General features: G+C 44.6%; 1 protein-coding gene across 2 annotated transcripts in view; it reads right to left on the bottom strand.

Annotated features, from left to right (window-relative positions):
• LOC138569646 (uncharacterized) overlaps positions 1-23,484 on the bottom strand; it is a 1,436,407-nt gene that overhangs the window by 786,299 nt on the left and 626,624 nt on the right. For both annotated transcript variants that reach the window (XM_069647797.1, XM_069647798.1), the window contains exons 22-23: positions 13,054-13,213; positions 2,544-2,623 (exon numbers count right to left, since the gene is read on the bottom strand). In XM_069647797.1, coding sequence (XP_069503898.1) covers positions 2,544-2,623; positions 13,054-13,213 — 240 coding nt within the window. The remainder of the gene's footprint in view (positions 1-2,543; positions 2,624-13,053; positions 13,214-23,484) is intronic.

The raw sequence follows: 23,484 nt of genomic DNA, 5'->3' as shown, positions 1-23,484 counted from the left end.
GAGTCTGGCCTTTGTTATGTGAGTGCTCTTTTGAAGCAGAGATCCACTGATATCTCCTGGAGAGAGCTCCTGTGGCTTGAGGAGAGGTGTTACCCTTCCTCCTGGAGAATCCTGCCTATTGCCCCATTTGCCGAATTAGAGACTACTAGGGTGCCATGTATACATATTACTGTACAATATCTGGTTTGGGCTCACACTTGTATGATATCCAATTGATGCTGCTTTAATAATTGTGTGCTCTTATCAGCCACCATACCATAACCAAGAACGGCTTATTCTTAGAGATTAAACTGCCACCAGACTGATAAGGCAACAATAATTACATTTTGAATCAGAGGTACAGAAGTTAAAATGTCACCTCTGACTTCTGTGATTTTGGGTCACAACATCTGTCAGCAATACACATGTGACCTTTGAACCTGCCCTGCGGCATTGAGTAGCAGGGCCGCAGTTGCCAAGAGACTGGTGCAGAAAGGGCTTATGTATGAACTATGCCTTTGGTATGGAGGATTTTGAAAGAATGGGGTCTGATTAGCTGACTCCCCTTTCAGAAACAGAATTACCCCCCATCAATGTATAATACATTTTTAAAAAGCTAGGGCTTTCACACATCTATTATTATCATATTTTGTATCACTAGACTTCAGTCTATGCTAGTATCACGAGATGTTCTTCTGGTGAACAAACCACATGTGAATGAGGGAAAAAGGAGCTACAAATACAATTCTGTCAAAGACTAGTAACATTTAACACATAGGTGAATGCTGAGTGCCCAATGCACCCATAGATGTGCATTGTGAACTTAACTAGATCTAGACACTTCCGTTCACTCATCCTACTTATATAAGTTAGGAAGGTGAATTTTGAAGAGTTACCTGAGTGTAAACAGCCTCTTCAAGTTTTTGTGGACTAAAAGATACTTTCCAATGGCTGTCTCTCTAAAAGCCAGTAGGTTTCCTACACTGGTGAGATGGCAGACCTTTTGGGAGGGAAGAAGGCTTTGATGTGGAAGACCAAAGAACACTATTAGGGGAGCCATATTTTGTTAGTGAAAGAAACGTGCATACCAACCATAATGTGCATATACAGTGGTATAAATGTCACAATTCTGACCATCAGCAGCCTGCAAAAGCCACCATAGTCAATAGTGGTGGTACCGTGGTGTAGGATCTTACTTATGCACCAAGGACTAAGTGTTTTGTTCTCAGCATGCCACTGCTCTTGGTTTCCAAGACAATATTGTGATATGTGACAGGGTTTTTCCTGACTACAGAGATTGTGCAGGGACTTTATCATATACATATAATGTTTATGGTAAAGTAACTCAAAGCATTTAGAGTCTGACTCCCTCCTTCCTCACGGCCTACTTCCCAAGCTTTGTGGTCTCGTTCCCTGGCTTTGCCATAGCACAGTGCCCTTTATGTTACCCCAGCCCACACATGCGGGGCATGCTTAGCATCCAGCTCTGTAGCCTGGTGCAAATAGCATTACCGAAATTATTTCCCTACACAAGTTATGGACAAAATAACACAATGCAACCCTATCATTCTCCTGGCTGGACTTAGTACTTAGGATCCATTGAATCCTTTAAGTTGAAAGTTGTATAGGTTTGTCCATCTGCCGGAGCTAGCAGTTATTTTTGGGATGGCCATCCACAATATGTCTGTCCTAAGCAGAATTCAGAAATCAAACCTGTTGCGTACCATTTCAGCCAGTAATATGCAGGACATTACCACCACAACAGATTGTATTTTGAATGCTCAAACCAGCCTCCCGCTAATCTTTCCATGTGAATTCACACAGAAGAAGAACAGCCCATGCCCTCAGTGCCACACATAGCCACTGCGACAGACCCCAAGCAAAATCATGCTCACAGTGGGCCAACTCTGAATCTTGGAAACTGTATGCCTGCCATGGTTATGGTTCTGAAAGCCTATTCTATGTACCAAGGCAATGGCACACACCGTGCCCCCGCACCACTGGTAACAGTGTTTCGGCACACTTAGAAGCTAACTTTACGGCAATCCACCCTCCCGCGCATCATAGTATTAGTTAAGTATAGAGCAAAAAAAACAACAATTGCTGTAGGCCAAGAGCATCGCAATAGTGCTCTCTGCTAACAGCACGTGGTAAAGGTGCTAAACATGTAAGCTGCTTTGTAGAGCAACAACCAACAGGGTACACTCAAAAGTCCAGATGCAATTGCAAGTGTAATAACATTAGCCAGGAGTCTCTTCAAGGTCTTTCAGTGGGATTTCCTAAAATCTAAAGAATGCTTTAGACCTCGTATGGTGCAATTTGCAGTGTCCAGCTTTACGAAGATTCAGGTTGAGATGCTTAACAAAATAAACAAATAAAAAGAATAATCAGCACAACCAAACTAAGGCTGTCCTTTTCTCGAGACTAAACACATTTTCCGATGACGTGCCCACTTGTGTCATCATTAAAGCCGGCAATAAACGTAATATCCTTTGAGGGAGGACATTTGAACTCTCCCTTCCCTGAACATCCAAAAAGATATCAGCAACACTGTGTATACTTGCCCTGATATAATAAATATCCCTGTCGTCCACGATGAGTTCCAGGTGTCCAATTCGTGCATTTCTAGAGACTTCAAGTTTCCCTGCAAGAGAGAAAATGGAGGGAACAAATCATATGACGTCATGGGAGCACAAAGGATGAAGTTAGCATGCATAAACAAGAGCAAAGCGCGTAACATACAATTTCCTTCGCAGCACACATCTCGTTGCACTACTGCCTGTGTGTAGCTCTAACAAATATTTTTAAAGTGACAAACCAAAGGCCTGGTGTTCTCAACTAGAGCATTAATTAGAATGGAACTAGTGAGCAATGCCTGTTAGCCCCCCACGAGGGACATTAGAATTCTATCAACCAATCCGGATCCATGGTTTCTGGCGGTAATTGCTGGTGTAGGAATGGAGCCTGATGTTTTGCAGGATTCTAGCTGCCACTCTGTGTGCCTGTCTCTTGCCCCCACATCTGTCTCTGTGTCTGCTCTACCCTACCTCTCACCTGTCTGCCCGCCATGCTCGGCCGCCTCTGGCTTCCTCCTCAGTCTCGTTCTACCTCCCACAATGTGTGCGCCTCGTTCCCTGGCTTCCCCATGGCACAGTGCCCTTTAATGTTATCCCAGTCCACAAACGAGGGGCATGCTTAGCATCCAGCTCTGCAACCTGGTGCAAATAGCATTATTACCCAGACTCCCAGGGCAAAAGTGCTCCTTAAGAGACCATAGCCCTTTTTTTGCACCCTTGCTTCGCACAGGCCCTAAGTCGTGCTTCCATATTCTTAGTGAGCAGCTTTGCCCCACGCTCTGGGCAATAATGTTGGATTATTTTCTGGCATCAGATGTACAGACACAAGTTAAAAGTAGGACACTCAAGAAGAGTAAAGTGACATTTACCCCACTGTATTACAACCACTCGGCTAGTGATCATAGCAATGGTGCAAAAGGTCCTGCCTTCAGGGCATCTAGGACCAACTGTAGATTACATTCAAGCACATGATCCTTCCTTCCTGGATGCTGAATCTCAAAGGATCTAAGCAGATTCTTGGCCAAAAGTCGCACAGAGTCCAGGCCATTGCAGGGGCTTTAGAAACCTCTTATTGCAACCAACTGGAACCCTACAGAAGAAACAGAAAGACCCCACCATATCGTACTTGGTTTGCATCATAAGGGATCTAGATTATTCTTGTTGCACCATTTCTGAAACAATGTCCCCTATTTTGAGTAGACATTATTCTTGACACTTGAGCCATCGCCATTGCTTCTTTTTGACAGACCCTGGTTGCGCATGCCTAAGCTTTTCGAGATCCAGGCTGTTAGACAAAGTCACTGGAGGGCTTCACCTTTTACAAAGCAGTTTCCTGCATCCGCACCCAGGAAAGACAGATAGACCAACCACAATCTGTCTTTCTTGTGCGTGATTGTGCAATCACAGCCCGCACCTGCGACATAAAATAGGAAAGGAACTAGATCCCTTTTCAGATGACACTGGCCATTTTTTTCCAGATTTCTTACGGCTGCCGGCATCTGAAAAGGGACTTAGTCCCATTTCCATTTTAATTGCGGTGGCGCCATTGTTTTGCTTTTATTTTATTTTCTTCATAATACCCCATCTCCCGCAGGAATGAAAATAAAGTTGAAAACCATCTGCACACAGGTAAATGCTGGGGTGCCAATGGCTTTCAACCCCTTGGCAGGGGGCTGACATGGCCAGTAACGGGCCACCTCCCTCGGTACAGGCCATACAAGCCCCCCCACCGCAGGGGTGAAATCTACAATATCATTCTCTGTAACAGTGGCGGCCAGACCCTTCTTGGCCATAGCTGAGCAATCGGAATGATGTTGATACCATACGTCTGACTTCTCGTGTTCACCTACATGAGAAGTGGAACTGGAGGGAATGCATGTAACAACTTCATTCCACTGCCTTGACATCCACTATACAGGCTGAAGATGCAGTGGACAATATCGGGTCAGATAAGCATCTTCTGTTAAGGTGAACAAATCCATCGAAGGTTGGAAAAAGCTGGCAATTATCTGATGAAAAAGAGTCAGTGTCAAAATAAATTAGACTGGCTCAACTGGTCCAACAGGAAGTTGATATTCTACTGGAATGTGAATTGCTTTCAAATTCAAAAGGGTGTTTTCTTCCCACAAACTGATCTCCAGGGCTATTGATTCCAAGGTCTGAGAATGGTACCCCTATGCCTGTTGCAGTAGTTTTATGACACTTGATTCAGGAGTCTGATCAAGCCAGCATTCTCGATAAAGAAAGGCTTGAAAACCTTTTTGAGGAAATTAGGCAACCACTGGTGCCCGAAACTTTGTAAGCATCCATGGGTCAGTAATCTGTCCAAACATGAATACCTGAAATTGGTAGTGATAATCGTCTGTCATGAAACAGAGAACACGTTGAAGATCCAGGTGTACTGGGATGTACAGGTATGCATCCTGGAGATCAACTGATGGTAGGTAACTTCTTGGGATTACATGCCGTAGGGAAGCTGCCTGTCAGGAAGTTCGTCTGGTGGTCACGCGCCAGGTAACTCAGATCTGGGTTTGTAGCCAAGCCGGCTGTAGAAAAATACATTTCCCATAATTCCCCTCAGGAACCAAATCAAAACCTAGACTTATGGTCTGCAAATGTGAGCCCCAATGGTGTGAGGATTGGGATTGGCTAGGCTCTCTCACTTCCTGATCCAACCCTCACTTCCAATCCTAACCATCACACCCTTTGTGCTCACAGCTGCAGAACAAAAGCGCTAGTTGCAATCAGAGGCAGGAGTCATGTTACTAATATTCGGGTAGTCAGGAAAGGTCCCAATGAGAAAGAGGGTTTCACATTGAGTGCGCCACATTAGTGACTGAGGGAACGGCGAAGTTGGAGTGATGTTGCAATTTTACATGTATCTAGCGTAGTTAATGAGAATGTGATATGTGTTACTTTTAGATTTACCTTGTGTTTAAGTTGATACATTTAGATTTGAACACGCAAAGCAAGATACATTTCAAAACCGCAGATGAAATAGACATGCAATATAGGTATGGTGTGCCATGAAGCATCTAGAAACTGGACAATGAGGAGCTTCATAATGCGCGTGCGAGAAAGGAGATTTGTCATGAAGAAATCACTGGGAAGAGGATGCAGTAGTTTTTAACATATATGCACGGACATTCATACATGGGGTACTTGAGGGAAATGTGTTTTGGGACAGCTGGGGGTACATGGGGAATGTACAAATCTGTATGCGGTGTGCTTTTCATAGTTTGGCCAGGCCCTGCAGCCAGGGTTTGTGAGGTAACCTCTATGTGCAGGGTTGAAGGCCAAAGGAAGGCAATGAGTATCCTCAACATTATCACATGGTCAGTTACAGCTAGGCTGGGATTTTATGACTTGGCACTACTGCAGAAAGGAGATGCAATCTTTTTAAGGGACTCCTAAGGCCAGAGTTGACCGATACTTTATGGGTTTCGATTATTTTCTCAGGTTGTGTCCAGAGGCCATGTGTGTTGAATTGGTAGTCATTTAGATTATAGTGAAACAAGGATGCCACCAAGTCTGGGCGGGTGAGATAGTTATCACCAGTTCAAAGGAAACTTGTTTATTCTCCCCCTCCCCATATTGTTTGAAGTTTCCTTGCACACCATGTGCATCACGTCTCAGGATAGAAGGTACCAGGTCAGCTGGAACTTGTAATGAATTATGTGTGTGTTTAAATGTAGACTATGTGTGGTGGAAGTACCTGACTGATTTGCGTATGGCTGGACCCCTTATGCAATGGCGCAGATGGCCTAAAAAACAGTGGTGTGGAAGGTAGCCCAAAGCATTGCCAGTGGTTCCGATTTATTCAAAACCTTCCGCCCATCACTTTTTTGGTTATCGTTTGTCGCCCTATGTGAGAGAGGGTATGCCCAGACGTGGGTCCCTTGCTCGCTGCGCTATAGGGAACCAAGCTGCACCTCACTGAGGAGGCCCAACAAGGCCAAAACATGTCAGGGGTTGCTTGTATTTCTGTGCCTAGGGGACCTGGCGCAGCAGTTCGAGCATGGCTGCTCCCATTGGTGGCACCCATCACTTTTTTGGTTGTATGATGTCATGACCTACCATGGACCAAACCCAAAAGGGGTGTGGTATAAATATGAGCTGATGATGGTAGTTAGATACATGTGGCCAATGAGAACATGGGAATTAGAGAAGGTTGAATTTATTTTTTTATATGTTTGACCAACCATGTGTGGGTGATGATTTGTAATACAATATGTGGGAGTGTTTTCACTGTTGCAAAGTTGTGCGTTGTGCCTTATGGTCGCCCCCAGACCACTCTTGAACTGTGTTGTGCCCTATGGTCGCCCCCAGACCACACTTGAACTGCGTTGTGCCTTATGGTCGCCTCCAGACCACATTTGAACGGTGTTGTGCCTTATGGTCGCCCCCAGACCACACTTGAACTGTGTTGTGCCCTATGGTCGCCCCCAGACCACTCTTGAACTGTGTTGTGCCCTATGGTCGCCCCCAGACCACTCTTGAACTGTGTTGCGCCCTATGGTCGCCCCCAGACCACACTTGAACTGCGTTGTGCCTTATGGTCGCCTCCAGACCACATTTGAACGGTGTTGTGCCTTATGGTCGCCCCCAGACCACTCTTGAACTGTGTTGTGCCCTATGGTCGCCCCCAGACCACTCTTGAACTGTGTTGTGCCCTATGGTCGCCTCCAGACCTCATTTGAACGGTGTTGTGCCTTATGGTCGCCTCCAGACCACACTTGAACTGTGTTGTGCCCTATGGTCGCCCCCAGACTACATTGAACTGTGTGGTGCCCTATGGTCGCCCCCAGACTACATTGAACTGTGTTGTGCCCTATGGTCGCCCCCAGACTACATTGAACTGTGTTGTGCCCTATGGTCGCCCCCAGACCACATTGAACTGTGTTGTGCCCTATGGTCGCCCCCAGACCACATTGAACTGTGTTGTGCCCTATGGTCGCCCCCAGACCACTCTTGAACTGTATTGTGCCCTATGGTCGCCCCCAGACCACACTTGAACTGTGTTGTGCCCTATGGTCGCCCCCAGACCGCATCTGACTTGTTGTGTGCCTACCGTATGTCACCAATGCCTCATACTCGCCAATTTCCCGCAAGTCGCCCCTGCCATAGCATGCTTTCCTACCTCTTTGCAATCATGTTCCCCTTTTGTGTCATGCAAAGTAACATACCCTGCAATGGCAATAGCTACATAGCCCATAAAAACGGTCTAGCCAGGCCGGCTTGCCCAAGACATTACCCCATTATATGCCCCACACCTTTCTTGCCTACCACTCCTGCCTTCCTCCCAGTCTCACAATCCGCCTTTCCGACCCATTACCACGCATACTCTTCTGATGTCCCGGCTACTAATCACCTAGATACCTCCAAGCGGAACCCTACCAATATAAGTACCTCAAGCCCCACCTCTGGTCCCAGTACCTCTACAACTGCTGACCTTACTGTCTCTAGAACCACCACCCTCACCCCTATTGATCGGAACAAAAGACTCGGTGCCAGAACCCACCATAAGACCAGCATACCCCTAGTTAAGCGACCCTGCAAGACTATCAATCACACTGCAATACCTAGCAATTCCACCCTTTCTACTCCTAAAGGAGCTCTCCTAAATGTTAGATCACTAGTCGCCCATTCCATAGAAGTAGCCGACATCATTCTAACAAACAATTTGGACTTCCTTGCTGTTACTGAAACTTGGTTGCATGATGCTGCAGGACCATCTCTCACCCTAGCTATACCAGACAACTATACCATCCTCAGAGCAGATAGACCTAACGCACGAGGAGGCGGTGTAGCTATCATCTTCAAGTCCTCGCTTAATATTAGACTAGCCTCGTCCCCCCCACTTAAATCATGTGAACATCTCACATTCAAATTACAAACGTCCCCTAAGAACACCATTACGATGCACTTAATTTACAGACCCCCGGGCCCACCAGGCTCCTTTGAGGAAGACATCACCTCACTAGTTGCCGATAGCTCCAAACTTTCAGCACAAATGATTATACTTGGAGACTTCAATCTTGGGTTTAATGACCCCCTCGACGTCCCAGCCACTGCCCTGGCCACAGCATTAGAGGAGCATGGCCTCCAACAATTCTGCTCCAAACCTACCCATTCGAAGGGCAGAATCCTCGATTGGGTAACCGCTCTTAACTGCAACATTACCATGAAGGATCCCATACAGCTCTTATGGACTGACCATCATTTCCTCCCATTTGACATTAACACTAGCAGCCTAGTGCATAACAAGCCTGTTACCGCACCAACCTGCCTAACTAGGAAAAAGAGTAACATCACAGCGGAAGCCTTAATACCCTTGGTAACCCCTATCCTGAACGCACTACCAGCCACAACTGACCTGAACCAATTGGTCAATGTCTACAATAATTCCATGGCCATAGCTGTTGACACTATTGCCCCACTAAAAATGCGCAAATGGAAACCAAAAGCGCACCTGAATACATGGTACACCCCAGAACTTAAATCCCTCCGGCAACAAAAAAGTAAACTTGAAGCACTATGGAAATCAGCGCCCTCAGCAATTAACAGAACGAATCTCACTAATATCTCCACTTTCTACAAAAATGAGATTATACGCGCAAAGAAAGAATCGCTCAACTCCAGGATCTCGGAGGCAAGCTCCAGCTCAAAGGAGCTCTTTAAGATCCTAAAGGAACTAGAAAACCCCATTCCTCCCACGGATACTTGCACTAAAAATAAACAATGGTGCACAGGGATCCAGAATGCCCTTGTTAACAAAATTTCAGGGCTCCAGTCTAAAATTGACAATAAACAACAACAACTCACCTATGATCCGACCTCCAGTCCCACCCCTCCCCCTCCTACAGCCTCCAGCCCAGGATTCACCTTCAAAAAGGTATCCATACCCGAAGTACAGAAAATCATAGCGTCATTGAAACCTTCGAACTGCAAGGGGGACAGCTGTCCCGCTCAGATTATAAAAGATGCTGCAAGGGATCTCTCCCCATTCATCACAAAATTAATAAACCTGTCTTTCTCTGATAACTCGGTCCCTAGTAATCTAAAACAATCCTGGGTCCTACCACTACTAAAAAAAACTACCCTCGACCCAGATATACCCACAAATTACAGACCCATCACCACTGTCCCATTCCTACTAAAAATTCTTGATAGAGTGGCCTATCTACAAATCCAGGATTACCTTGAGACAAACCATCTACTAGGAATTCGCCAGTCCGGCTTTCGTCCACAACACGGGACAGAAACGGCCCTGGTCGATCTCAAGTGCCAGATAGACGACCTCAAAGACAAAGGTAAAGCTGGCATCCTTCTTCTTCTTGACCTATCCGCTGCCTTTGATCTGGTTGATCACAAAATCCTGTGCAACCATCTGTCATCGGCAGTACACTTCTCCCACTCCGCAATTTCATGGATCCAATCCTTCCTGGACAATAGGACCATGCGGGTCTTCTCACCCCTAGCAGCGGCCGACCCTATTCCTATTACTTGTGGTGTCCCACAAGGATCGTGTGTATCACCCACTTTGTATAACATTTTTACAAAGCCCCTATTCGACAAGCTGGACCATCTGGGTGTCACCTACACCAACTACGCAGACGACACCCAGATACTCCTCACCTTAACCGGCAACTATAATTCGGACGCCATTTGGATCAATGAAGTCTTCTCCATCATTCAGGCATGGATGGCCACACATGGCCTCTGCCTGAATGATGACAAGACTGAACTGCTCCTTGTCGGCTCACCCAACACCATTCGGAAACTTAGTCCTAGCTACACTAGCCTTACCATTGACGGCAACACCATCACTATCGCCAAGAGTGTAAAAACCCTTGGTTTTTACCTCGACACGAACACTAACCTAGCCAAACAAATTAATATGACTGCCTCAGCCACGGCCTACACAGGCAAACTAATCAGGGCCTGTAGACCGCTGATCTCCCCTAACAACTGCCTCACCTTAGCCAGAGCACTTATACAATCTAAACTAGATTACTGCAATAGTCTCTACGTAGGTGCCAACAAAACGGTAATCAATAAACTGCAAGTTATACAAAATAATGCACTCCGTGCCGCCCTGAATATTCCCAGAAGAGAACATATTTCGGCTACCAGAATCGCATGCAAATGGCTATCCATCCAACAAAAAATAGATCTAAAAACTATCTGCCTCACCTATAAAGCACTCAACGGCCTTGCCCCGCCCTATCTCACCAACAAATTCACACTAAGACAGAACACTAGAACCACTAGATCCTCTAATACACTACAATTGACTGTGCCCAAATTCTCCCTCAAAAGAGCTGGTGGTTCCAGCTTCCCAGTTCTGGCTTCACAACTTTGGAATACCATTCCACTGGATATCAAATCTACACCCACCTTCCAACCTTTCAGAACTAAGGTCATCACCTGGTTACTCAACAATTAACCTACCATGATTGAATGCATACCTCCTGCTTGATTGTATTTTGCACCATGCAGCATATTACTGTCTATGCACGAATTGCTATATTACTGTCTATGCACGAATTGCTATCCTGTCTTGTATACCTTTGCTTCATCACTGTATAATTGTACCCTACCTTGCCTGTAACTCGAAGATTAAGCGCCCATATACCTTTGGGTCAGGTGCGCTATACAAATTAATAAACAAACAAACAAAACAAACAAAGTGTACATAATGTGATGTGTTTGTGTGGTTCAGGGAGACCCGGGTTAGTTTGACTCTACAGCGTCATCTAGCTCCTCCCGTCTGATTGTACAATAAACTTGCTTTATGGACAAACATGCATTCGCTTCTTAAGTGGTGAGACTATTTTGGTTGAAGGTGATTAGAGGCCCATCCACACACTATATAAGCCAGGCAGCCCAGTCCAGTGTGGTGAATGACAGGACCAGGTGGCTGCTGTTTGGAGAAGGATGGAGAAGGAAGATTGCTAGAGAGCAGAGCTGGTGCAGAGACTTTGGGGAAGACAGGAGACAGGAGTGTGCTAAAGAGGCAAGCTGACAAAGTGGCATCAGGAGGGAGGAGTATGTGATTTCTACAGAAGACAATCTTTTTTGGAGTAAAATGTTGCAGGAAATCATTTGAAGTGATGGTCCTCAATGGAGCTACCAGAACACTCCATCATTATGAGTAAACCAGCAGGGACAATCTAAGTGAGGAGGAGGCTACGGTACAGAATGCACCGTTGGGAAACCATAACTGTATCCTCACTCCTGTGTCTTGGGTTTGTGGGTGGCAACAGTCCCAAAGACGTGTAGGGGGAAGGTTAGTTATCAAGGAAAAGATCTGGTTGTAACAGAGATGCGGAGATGCAGCTGCTTTGCCATACCCCATCCCTGACGACTAAACCCATGGAACAAAGGGCCTTGGGTGAGCCAGCATTTATCCATTTACGAATAACAAAAATAATTAACATTAAAATTATCAAATTGAAACAGTCATGGTTCTGGGATGGACATGTCGGGAGGACAAGGGGAAAATCAGGGAGACATCATACTACTGAGCTGAGGCCTTCTATGCGCAATGGAGGGGGGAGCGGGGGTTTAATTCTTAAAGGGACCAGGGGCCTGTTGGAGGAGCTGTGATCCTCACTTAGAAAGCTCTGGGACGAGGATGGATTGGCCTAGCTGTGATGAAGATTACCTGGTAAGCAGTAAGACAGTAACTAGTGTTAATGGATGGATTAGTGTAAGAACTGAATGTAAACAGGAAAAAGAGGGAAAACGCCAAACAGTTCATCCACATTCCTTGCTCTGCCTGTATCATAACAAGTAAGGTATGCCAACCTAATACAAATTCAGGATAAATTGAGACTGCCTTCACTAGTTCAGAGACTGGGTGATTTTGTATGGTCATGAAAACCCCACCACCGGCAATATCATGGTCCTGTTAAATGGAACGTACATTAACCTATGTATAATTCACTACATATTACCGAATAGTGCCGCTGTTCCTAAATGTCAGCAAGTAAATTATAACCAGCAATTGTTAATATCACTTGTGTTTTATATGCATTTTTTTTTAATTTAGAATACAGATGTTCTTCGATTTTAGTTTAGCTGAATAAACAACAAACGCAATGCCTGTGCAATGCTGCATGGATAATTATGAGGGAAAAGGGGATGCGATTACTGGCAATGTACACATTGGTAAGCTTTTTTCATAACCACTGCTCATTTCATGAACGGCTTAAAATCCTGATGAAAATATATTGAATAGAAATATTTGCTTGAATCATATTGAGGGAACAGGTTCCTACATAGAATTGTTTTGTCTCTGGACAGCTCGTCCTCGGCTTATGAGAAAAGTATTACTGCTTAGAGGGGACATTCTTCCAGACATCCAATTCTGTTCAGTACATCACATACATCTTGGACATCATGTAAGCTTGCAAGAATTCAAAAGGACAGTACATTTATTCACAAATATAGACCAAAAAATAAATAATCCATTGCATGCATATGTACACACCTTCCATCTGCATCTTTTTCTTTGGGTGGACAAGCTTAATCAAAAACTTCCTTTGAGGCGCGTTAAAGCTCAGGTCAATACCAACATCCCTCTTCAGGAGTGACTTAGGGGTGCCCATGAAGAAATGCAACGTTGCATCATTCGGAATCCAGCCGTCCTTCTGGGAGAAACAAGTCATAAGTGGAATCATAAGAAGTCGTAGACATAAACTATCTGCAGGAAGTTGTCAGCACGTTTGGTTGCGCATTCATTATTGCTCAATCAGGTGACCTCCAGCAACTTTTTCAGTAACTTAACATATTTGCTTACTTAAAATATGGCCTTGTGTTTTCAAGAAATCGTAATCTGCAGCAAGGCACACCATTCTTACAAGATAAGAGTACAACCTCACAAGTCTTGTAGCCTATACTTAATTTTTGCGTTGACTTCCATGCATCTGCAACACCATCACAGATAATATTTTGGTCAGTCGACTGAACTCAAATAAAAATAAGTGCTCAACACTTTTCTATTGTGATACAGGCAGTGTAAGAACACTGGCAGTGGTAATCCTGCCTTTTTTGGCAGAGAAGCTGGTGAACCTTATGTTGTGATCTGCTCTCTTTTGTTACTGTGGGTTTGGAAAAACTCCAAGCCATTGGATACAATGGGAAAATTACAGCTCCCATTCAATCCAATGGGCATAGGGATCCCAGCTTGGAACTGCTGTGCGCTCTAGAAATGCATCTACAGGTACATAAGTGGGATAAGTGAGTGATGCGATGGAAGGGCAGGCAAACTTTCATGTTTTCACACTCGTTCATTAAGCAGACATAGTAAAAAGACTACTGCTCCTGTCAGTGCCTGACTTCGACTTTGAACGTATAAAGCGCTGTGACCACCCAGTGTTGTCGGGCTTCCTGTGAAGGTCTGAACCTGTGGATGTGAATGTAGGAGAGGCTTTGATTGGCTCTACTTAATGGATTTGCCTGTGTTTGCTTTGGAACTTGGGGCCGGGCCAATCCTTTTAAAGGCTGATCTGCCATTTTGGATTTTACTTTTACCTACTGTGGCGATGTCACCCCAAAGGCTGGGGAGTGTGTGCCTTTTGTTTGGAATCAGCCCAGTTCATGGGCTCAATATCCTGCAGGAGTGCCAATTGATGGTGAGCAAACTAAAATCACTTTTGAACGTGGCAGCATTTCCCTGAAAAAGCTCTCTGGGCTCGCACTGTAGAGAAACAAATGCTGAAGTGGACCAGTGGTTTGATTGCTATAGGAAAATGTGGTGGGCCTCTGATGCTTGCCCAGACTCACCCTACATATGCCACAGAAAATGTGCATGTGTGTCTGAGGTCGAAAGGGACTCGCTGATCAAGTGCTGTAAGAAAAGGTGCCTATAAGTTATGAATGGGTGTTCGCTACTTGCACCACAATAATGTAATTCCGTCAGTGTCTGGTTTGCTTTGATCACAGAGCTCGGTTCTCTTAAAGGGGCAGTCTTTACAAATTCCTCTGCTGTAGGAATACCTAAAATACTTCCCTTAGGAATAAGGAGCGCATGGCCTTACTGATTCTATATTGTTTTAGCTTCCTAAGTGTAGGAGCTGTTTACCTTAAAGAGGCAGTGTGCTTAAATGGCCTAATGTCCCAGTCCCTGGCAGGGGCTAAGTGTGGGTTACTGAGGGATATTAATCATACCTCCCTATGCCCAGTTTCCACTATTTCGGGATGGGACCTGGCCCTCATGGTCCTCTTGCTAGATGCCCCCATTGTTAGACAGGGGAACTTGTCACAACAGATACACATATGAGTTGTAGAGCATTGCAAAATTACATGTGCCATTATTGCTGAGTGGGGATCTGAATGACACTTGGCCTAGTAAGATCGTTGTCTGTCTTCCCTCTGTTCCCCCTCCCTTGCCTCGTCGCGCTTTGAAACACTTGTGTATAGGCGCGTTATAAATGCCACATCATATCATATCATATAGTGGGCCTCATTACGACCCTGGCGGAAGACCATGGTGCTATTAGTAAATTACCGACTCCACCATGGAGAAAGGGGGAATTACCACCCCACTACAAGGTTGGCCGGGCGGTAATTCCCCCTTCCTCCATGACCCTTCCCCATTCCCATTTTTGCCCCATAGGGCTCAATGGGAATGGGGAAGGCGCTAAGTATGGTGCCGCAAATTGCGGCACCGTAATTAGCACCAAGGTCCCTTTGCGGGTCCCTACACCAGCGATTAAGGTCGGGTCCTGCAAAGGGACCTCGTAATTAGGCGCAGCCTTTTACGGCACCGTTAACCCATTAGCGCCTGGGTCGTAAGGAGGCCCAGTGTGACACATGACTAGCATGGCTTAAAGTAAATCATGAATTCTTCTTTTGGTTGGCATAAGATTAACAGAGTCTTCCAATGCACTCTGATGCATATATTTTGTTCCAGTTTAGTCAAGTATAGGTATAGTTGTGTCTATGGCATGTAAATGAGCCACATCCTGTCTTGAATCTTGAAAACCACTAAACCAGTTCAAATCCATCGAAACATGGAGAAGTTTGAGGCAGACAGTCAGCGCTCCAGAACTCTGGGAAGCCAATGTCTCGATGGGAATGTCCGGCTCCCTTCCTGGCCCTTTATTTTGCTAGGCTCCTGTAGGGAATGCACAATTTGTGAGAGGAGAGTGAGCTAAGGAGATTGAGATAATTGGACAGGAACCTTTGTGCATAAGGTTTGGCATTAATATATCTGGGTGATGGTGTTTTATTTTTGTAATGCGCCTTTACTCATCACTTACTTACCGTTAGTGTATCCCTTAGCCGTACACAGAGTTCCTCATTTAATTTTCTTATTTTCCCACTTGATTTCTTCTACATTTCCCTACCTTTCCTTTCCTTACATTATGTGTTGCTATAGGCTAACTTCACTTCTGTTTTTGGGAGTTTGGGTGTTGAGGCAAAGTTTTTGTGACAGGTACATGGACCAGAAAATGGCGGGTGTTTCATAAGTTCTTTGGCTCCAGTTTATCATTGAAGAAGTGGATGATTTTTTGGAAGGGTCCGCTCTGCTGGGGGAGAACGAGTCAATTGCCGTTTGCCTTGAGCAAAGCTTGTCAGAGGTACACTAAAGTGGGTGTGCTACTGGAGGATGGTGGTACCACAGAGGTTGCTATGGTGAACAAAACACCCAATGTTGTTGCAGGTTCAGGCTTGGTTATGTTATGTTATGCTACTTGATATTTGTATGATGCCTTACTGACACTGTTATGGATTTGCAGTGCCGTGGGGTGGATGGCCCTTTGGCAGACTGTAGTCTGAACGTACATGAAATAAAAGAGCATTCTATTATCATGCAAAAAGTATTTTTGATTTCATGCAACTGTTCAACTACTAGCAGAGCTGACTGGATTAGTGACATTAAAATATCTAAATTGTGAAGTATGTTGCGATCAGGCATGGTGTGGATTGCTGTCAGTGACTATTCTACAGCTAGACCGGGACCTGGACATGGGATCTAGACATATACTATGTGGTGCAGTGCTAAAGTGAAAAGGCGGAAAGTATATATCAGTCCAGTAACCCAAAGGGCAACTGTCTAGAGTTCAGGGCTCTGCAATAATGAACATGCACAATGCATAACATGAAATCAAATGCAAATGACATGCATATTTGTCACATGTGTCAAAGAAACATTCGATATATGTAATCTTGCCAGGATGTATTTGAGAATGACTAGACTTTTATGACATACAAAAACCAAATAACTGGCATAAGCCATATTTGGTTACGGTATGATATATGAATTAATTGTTCAGCTTTATAATGCACCAAATCACCACTGTAGTGGTCACGAAATGCCTATCCTTGTTCGAGCTTTAGGGTGTATTTTGTCCCTGCCCTGGGATCACAAAACCTTAGTCTGATGGAGGAAAATGAAAATAGGGGCAGGGGGATGGGAGAGAAAGGATAGGAAAAGAAAAAAGGGAACGAGAAATGGAAAGAAGCTTGAAATGTGTGAACATGTGAATGAATAGGATCTAAATAATGACATGTGTCCTCATATTGCATTAATGCAAGAGGGGCACAAGAGGTGGTAGCGCTATCCTAAGTATAATAAAAGGCATGGTCAGTGAGTAGCACCACTTGGGTAGGCCATGACCTTTAAAGGTATAGACAAGCATGCTGCCGAAATATGTATTGCTTAGGTATGAAAGCTTTAGGCATCGGGTGAAAAGGGATTTACAAGAGGAAGAGTATTCCACGAATTAGTCATGCTTTGTAAGAAATATTTAGGATTCTAATTGCAAAGCAGTTCAATAAAACCATGTTTTAGTGTGGTGCTTCACTGTGAAGGAATTACCCTTCACAGTGAGAGCTGTAGAAATGGGCTTAGGTTAGAAATAATTTGGATTGTTTTCGGTGTTTTGACTAGAACATAATGTAATTAAAAAAGGAACAGGAACTTCATTGTTGGACAGCAGAACTTTCATGGAAGCCATCAGCAATGTGGTGGTGGTGGTGTTATGATAATAGGTCACCTTGTGGATACCAAGCGCAGGTTGCAGAGGGTAACCATGGGGATGGAGAGGAGGCTTGTGGAGAGTGCAGCAGATGGCGAACAGGCTGTGAGGGAAGAGGTGGTAGGGTGGAAGGCACTGTGGGAAAGCAGTAGCAGTTGTGTGGATGTGTAGGAGGCAGATGATGGGTAGGAGGTGGCTGCGCGGGAGAAGGTGGCATCTGCAGTTGCACAGGTGGCTTCTTCAGGTAACGAAGAGGATGCAGTTTATGAATTGGAGGAGGAGATTGACGCTACTGGGCACATTGTCATAAAGGGGACAAGGCAGTTCGAAGGCTGGGTGAGGGGCTTTCTGCCTGAGGGGAAGGAGGGCAGGTGGAGGAATGAAATGTCTCGACCAACCTCAGACAAAAGCCTATGACACAAGGAAGCATTTGTGGCCACAACATATTGGGCTACCAAATAACACTATCTAGTTGTTGTCATAATTCCCCTTACAAATATGGCTACCAAATTGCACCCTCTAGTTGTTTGGACCAGCAACTGAAAAAGTGGTGACTTACATAACCCACGAGAGAGCTGACCCACACTCAGGATTCTGTGATGAATCTGGCAATGTCATCACTGCTTCCATTGGGGGGAACCTTCCCTAATGTGGCCAGTGTGTGGCAGACTCTCTCTGATCGAAACCATGGGGGTGGATATTTCAGGGAGGATCACAGAGGGAGAGATTGACTTCATGGAAGTAAGGGTTACTTGCCAGATGGAGCATGGCATTTAATTTACCAATCCCAGGTTAAAAACAAATACCCAACTCCCTAAGCATCCATGGTCTATTGAAAGGTGGGAGAAAACCACCTCTGTACTACCTTTAGCATAGTTTTAAAACCTTCCTCATCAAATCCCTCAATTCAACTTCCCCCATAAGGGGTAATAAAAACCACCCGACAAGAACTGTGTATAAACCATCAAGACTTGATTTACCCTCTAGAACTCACGAAAATGTATTCCCAGACTTTACTAACAAGTTATCAAAAGCTAACCTGCGTTCAAGCACTGCTAAATACACTTATACAGATTTAATATCAATAATAGACTTCCATTCCCATAACTGCAAGAATACTGCAACGAGGAAGAGAAGCTGAATAATGCCACAAAAAAATCAAGACTGCGGTACCCGGGAGATTTTAATCCCAGCCACAGCTGACCAGCGCCCTTGCTGGAAGGAGAAAGCTGCTTCTCTCAGGGCGCTCCGAGAGACTGTGGAGCTGCAGAAGCTGTTGTGATGCCATCTGGCTCATGAAGACAGAAGTGGGAAGCTGACTGCAAGTCCAGACACGTTGAAAGAACGCCAGAAACCAGCACCGGGCTCCTGGGTGTTGCAGGTGCAGAACGGTGACATTGTCCTTACCGAAGCAGAATGGAAAGCAGAAGAGCCCAGCAGGAGACACAGGGAGTGAACTGGCTGAAGAACAAGGGCAGAGAAGCGGAGGGAGAAGTCAAATTAACGCCTCTGCGGACCGCAGGAAGAGAAAAGAATGCCAGCAAGAGCCAACAAGTTCCCTAAAGGAAAGCAGGTTCACCAGGGCATACTGGCAGACATGCCAAAAACAAATGCATGTAAAACATGTGAATGGAAGATGTGAAAAAAAGGAAATACTGAACCCTTTATAAAAAGGGAAAGCGAACAAGAAGTAAGAGATTTTAGGTTTTGCAAATGTATGCAATACACATTGAAGAAAAGCCCTGGCAGGATAGTGTACCAGGCAGGTACTGTGTTAGATAAAGCAGACTCAAGAGGATATTACTTTTAAAAGTGTGTGCATAGCACACGTGAGCACAGGTTTTTCACAATTGAAATTGTGTGCAGAGCACACGTGAACCAGAGTGTTTACAATTGAAGGTGTGTGCAGAGGACACAGGAAAGAAAAGCCCTACCAGGATAGTATACAAGGCAATTTTAAGTGTGTTAAAGAAAGCCCTGGCAGGAATGTATACCAGGCAATTGCAAGAGTGTAAAGAAAGTCCTGGCAAGATAGTATACCAGGCAAGTGCAAGAGCGTTTAGATGGGAAAGTCCTGGTAGAGAAATACACCAGTCAAAGATGAATTGACCAGTATATAAGAAATATATCAGCGAAAGGGCTACTGAGAAGGATATGTCAGTACCTGCCAAAGGCTGTGTGAAATCAAGGAAACAAGAAGTGAAAACCTGGCAGGAGAGTATACCAGGTATATTAACAAGATAAGAATAAAGAAACAAGTTGTTTTTGTGGAAGAGTTGTTTGACCAATATACAAGAAGGATATAAGCAAAAGGGGGCCTGTGAAGGATATATCAGGACCAGCCAAAGGCTTGTGATGCCAAGGAAACAAGGAGCGAACACCTGCCATAGGAGAACCCAGTGTATCCTAACAAGACACGATTAAAGAATCAAGTTGTTTTTGTGGATCAGTTACATTGTAAATTAAGTAAAAATTCAAGGAAATGATATCTTTGAAAATAAAACAGAGGAAAGAGAAATCCAAGGAACCACCCTCTGGAATAAGGAACTCTGTCCTCCTGGAACTTTTGGTTTGGAGTTATACATTTTCCTTTTGAACATTTATAAACCGCTAAAGGCCAAAGACATTACCTTTTTCACCTTAGAGTTTATTTTTTTAGAGTGTGAAGAGTTTATTTTGTTAGATTGTGAGGGCCAGAATAGTACTTTGGACATGAGACGGTTTTGCTCTGGACATTCTGATATTGACAGGCCCGTAGTTTTGGTTTTGGGCAGGGATACACCTCCAGTGCAGGGACAGAGAGACATTTTCCCACCCCCTTTTATTTTAATAAATGGTTGTGACAAAAACTATGAATCCCTTGTGTACTAGTAGCATTCCTGGCTCCTCACAATTCATTCCTTTATATTTTAGGTAAGCGCTCTACAGTATGAATTTGTAATAGCATATTCCAACTAGCCATTTGATAGGTCTGAGATCCCTTTAGAGCAAGTTTCTTTCACTTTGTTCTTACTTTTCACTACGTAAGTAACTTGCAGAATACTAATCTGAACCTTACACTGTCACTTAGACTAAAGCACTTACCTCCATCCTTTGTCCTGTCTATAGGCAAGTTCTAAAGTAGGGAAAATTTAGTTTGGAGTAATAACCAAACACCTTTTTAAAAAGAAAAATGTATTTATATATAAATCAAGAATATGTACTATTCTGCTATTATGTCTTGCATCCACAATGTCAGAACTGTGGACCTTGGCTAGTGAAAGCCAGCGGTGTGGGTTGCACACCCTTAGTCTAGCTAAAGAGCCAAAGCAATGTATGTTAATGGTGTCAGTGATATTGTAGTATGCTTAGGTAAAATAAAGTACAAAACTAGAGATTCTTGTTGAGACAAAACAATATTGTATTGAATATGTTGACCACTATACTGCAGCCAATGCCAAAAAAGCTACAAAGGCGTGTATGGAAGCTCCTGGGCTGTGGCCAGAGCCATATGTCTCTTTGTTTCTGGAGTGGTTAGCTTTCTTGTTCAGGCCTCTTAAAAAAGCAGGGGGTTCCGCAAGTGTAACACTTTGAGCAGTGACCCTAAATAAGAATTCCATCCAATAATTGCTAGACTCATGAAAGGTTTATTTTAGGCACCCTTCAGGGGGTGAGTCACTGATTTAGTCTGATTTAGTCTGTTCTTAAACACCTCAAATTCACAATGCAGACACAAACTATATGCATTTTGCTTTTCGCAAGTTGCAGTTATAGCATGTTTATTTCTGCCGTCGTCTCAGTTACGATAATCTCAAGATATTCCATCTCAGTGCCCTCGGTCACTTGATAAAATCCTTGTGCCTAACATCTTGTGTATAGGGTAGAAATGTTGGACCATAGCACATCAAGTGGCCTTTGATTTCATTGTGCCACAATTAATGCTTTGTTGTAATGTGTCTATCTTTCCAATCTCGGTGTCATGCTGCTCAGGATGTTTGTTTGCATGTATGAGGTAACGAGTGCCGTGCCCATAGTACGGGATGTCGTGTGAGTGTGCTGCTTTTCCTGCACTACTCTAAATCCTTGAATTCACATTTATGAACCCTCCCAATGGTATGTATTTTGCCAACCTCTGATGCCGGAAAAGAAAATCCACTCAGGCTTGACATGTGGCCAACTTTGCACCAGACCTGCAGATGAACTGGCCTGCTGTTAAATCTCAGTTACCAGTTTATTGGTATCCACTACAGAGTGTAATTTGCTTTATGACTTTGACAACATTCAGACATGTATCTGCTCATTTTACTATAGCCGGTAAGATAGCTGCAGCTATTAAGATAGCTCAGTGGGATGAACGCTCGCTGCTGTGATGCATGTGTGATCTGCAAGTTTCAGGTTTGAATCCCGGCAAGGCCAACTCAGCTGTTCATCCTTCTGAGGTCTATAAATGAGTACCAACACAGATTGAGTGATATTGTATGTATATTTGTTCTATATAAAGTGCTTAAGTGTAAGTGCTATATAATAGCACATCATTATCATTTGGCCTTGGATGTCTGCTTACATTCACAGTAATTTGGTAACATGGGCCTATACACACTGATATTAAAGATACATATGGTGATTCATTCTTGTATGAAATGTATATCACATTACAGTGATAACGTAACCATATTTACTGTAGTGTACTTAGGAACAATGCTATGTGATGCCACTTCCTGATGCCACTTCCTGTTATGTCAAGGGGTGAAAGGTTGTGTTTCATCATTTCCTGTGATGTCACTTTGGGGTTGGGTCAAATGACACCACTTCCTGTGATGTCATCAAACGTCATGGGTGGTGTGATGTCACTGCTGCTAGCCCTGGCATTTTAGTGAAACGACGTCCCTGCTTGCAGGGTGTTCAGCGCGTAAGGGGGTGTAGTACCATTGGCTAGTGCAGGAGGCCGGTGAGCCTCCCTGGATTTGAGATTATGCTGGAGAGGATGCTGTAATCTACTCTGTTAGTCATTTGGGTTTTGCAGTGATCGTCAGAGCTCGGATGCCAGGTCATCAAGGCATGCTATGTTGGAGCCAGCAGAGCATGAAATAAGCCGTGAAAACAATCGCAAGCGCAGGTATCTTATTTTGGTTTGGTTTGGCACGGACATTGCTAACGTCATTTTTAGAGTGAAGCCGTCCATCAACCAATTAAATAACTTGCTATGTCGAAACTAAATGCTTTGGCAAACCCCTCATTTTCTAATAAAGCCAAGAAGCGGTCCTGTAGCAGCATTACAAAGCCACTGGGGGAGACATATAGGGGGTCATTCCGACCCTGTCGGTAAGGAGTTAACGGCGCCGGTAAAGGTGCCAGAGCCGTTAACCCCTTACCGCCTCATTACGAGTTCTGCTCGCGGGACCCGCTAAGGACGCCTGGTAAAACCAGGCGTCCTTAGCGGGTCCCACAAGCAGACCAGGGTGCTAACAAGGGGCCCGTATGGAATCCCCATTCCCATTGAGCCCTATAGGGGCTCAATGGGAATGGGGATGCACTGGGTCCGGGTTCCTTGAATGAGGAATTACCGGGCCCGCCAAGGTCAGAATGGCCGGTAATTTCTCATTCAAGGAACCCGGACCTGGTACCTGGTATGGGGGTAGCCATGCCACTAATAGCGGCACGCTTACCTCCACACTCGGAATGACCCCCATAGTCTGATTAACAAGATTTGACCATTTTTGGTCTCGATTAGAGATCCCGTCATCCCAGAGCCCGAGAGCGAAAAAAAATGGTAATGGCAATGGTAATGGGGGAGCAGTAGCAGAAGTGTAAGCAACTGTAGTCTCGTTGTGGACTTGTGTACTGCCCACAATGTTTTACTCATATTTGTAACATCTAATGATCTGGCCTCTATGCATGGTGGAGAAATTTCCGGTGTGTACATAGCAGATGCTAACTACACGACTAATAATTCTACC

This window comes from Ambystoma mexicanum, chromosome 2q, assembly GCF_040938575.1.
Source record: "Ambystoma mexicanum isolate Mex_15411 chromosome 2q, UKY_AmexF1_1, whole genome shotgun sequence".
Taxonomy (NCBI): domain Eukaryota; kingdom Metazoa; phylum Chordata; class Amphibia; order Caudata; family Ambystomatidae; genus Ambystoma; species Ambystoma mexicanum.
The sequence above is the reverse complement of the archived record's forward strand: the minus strand, read 5'-3'. Positions and strand labels throughout refer to the sequence as shown.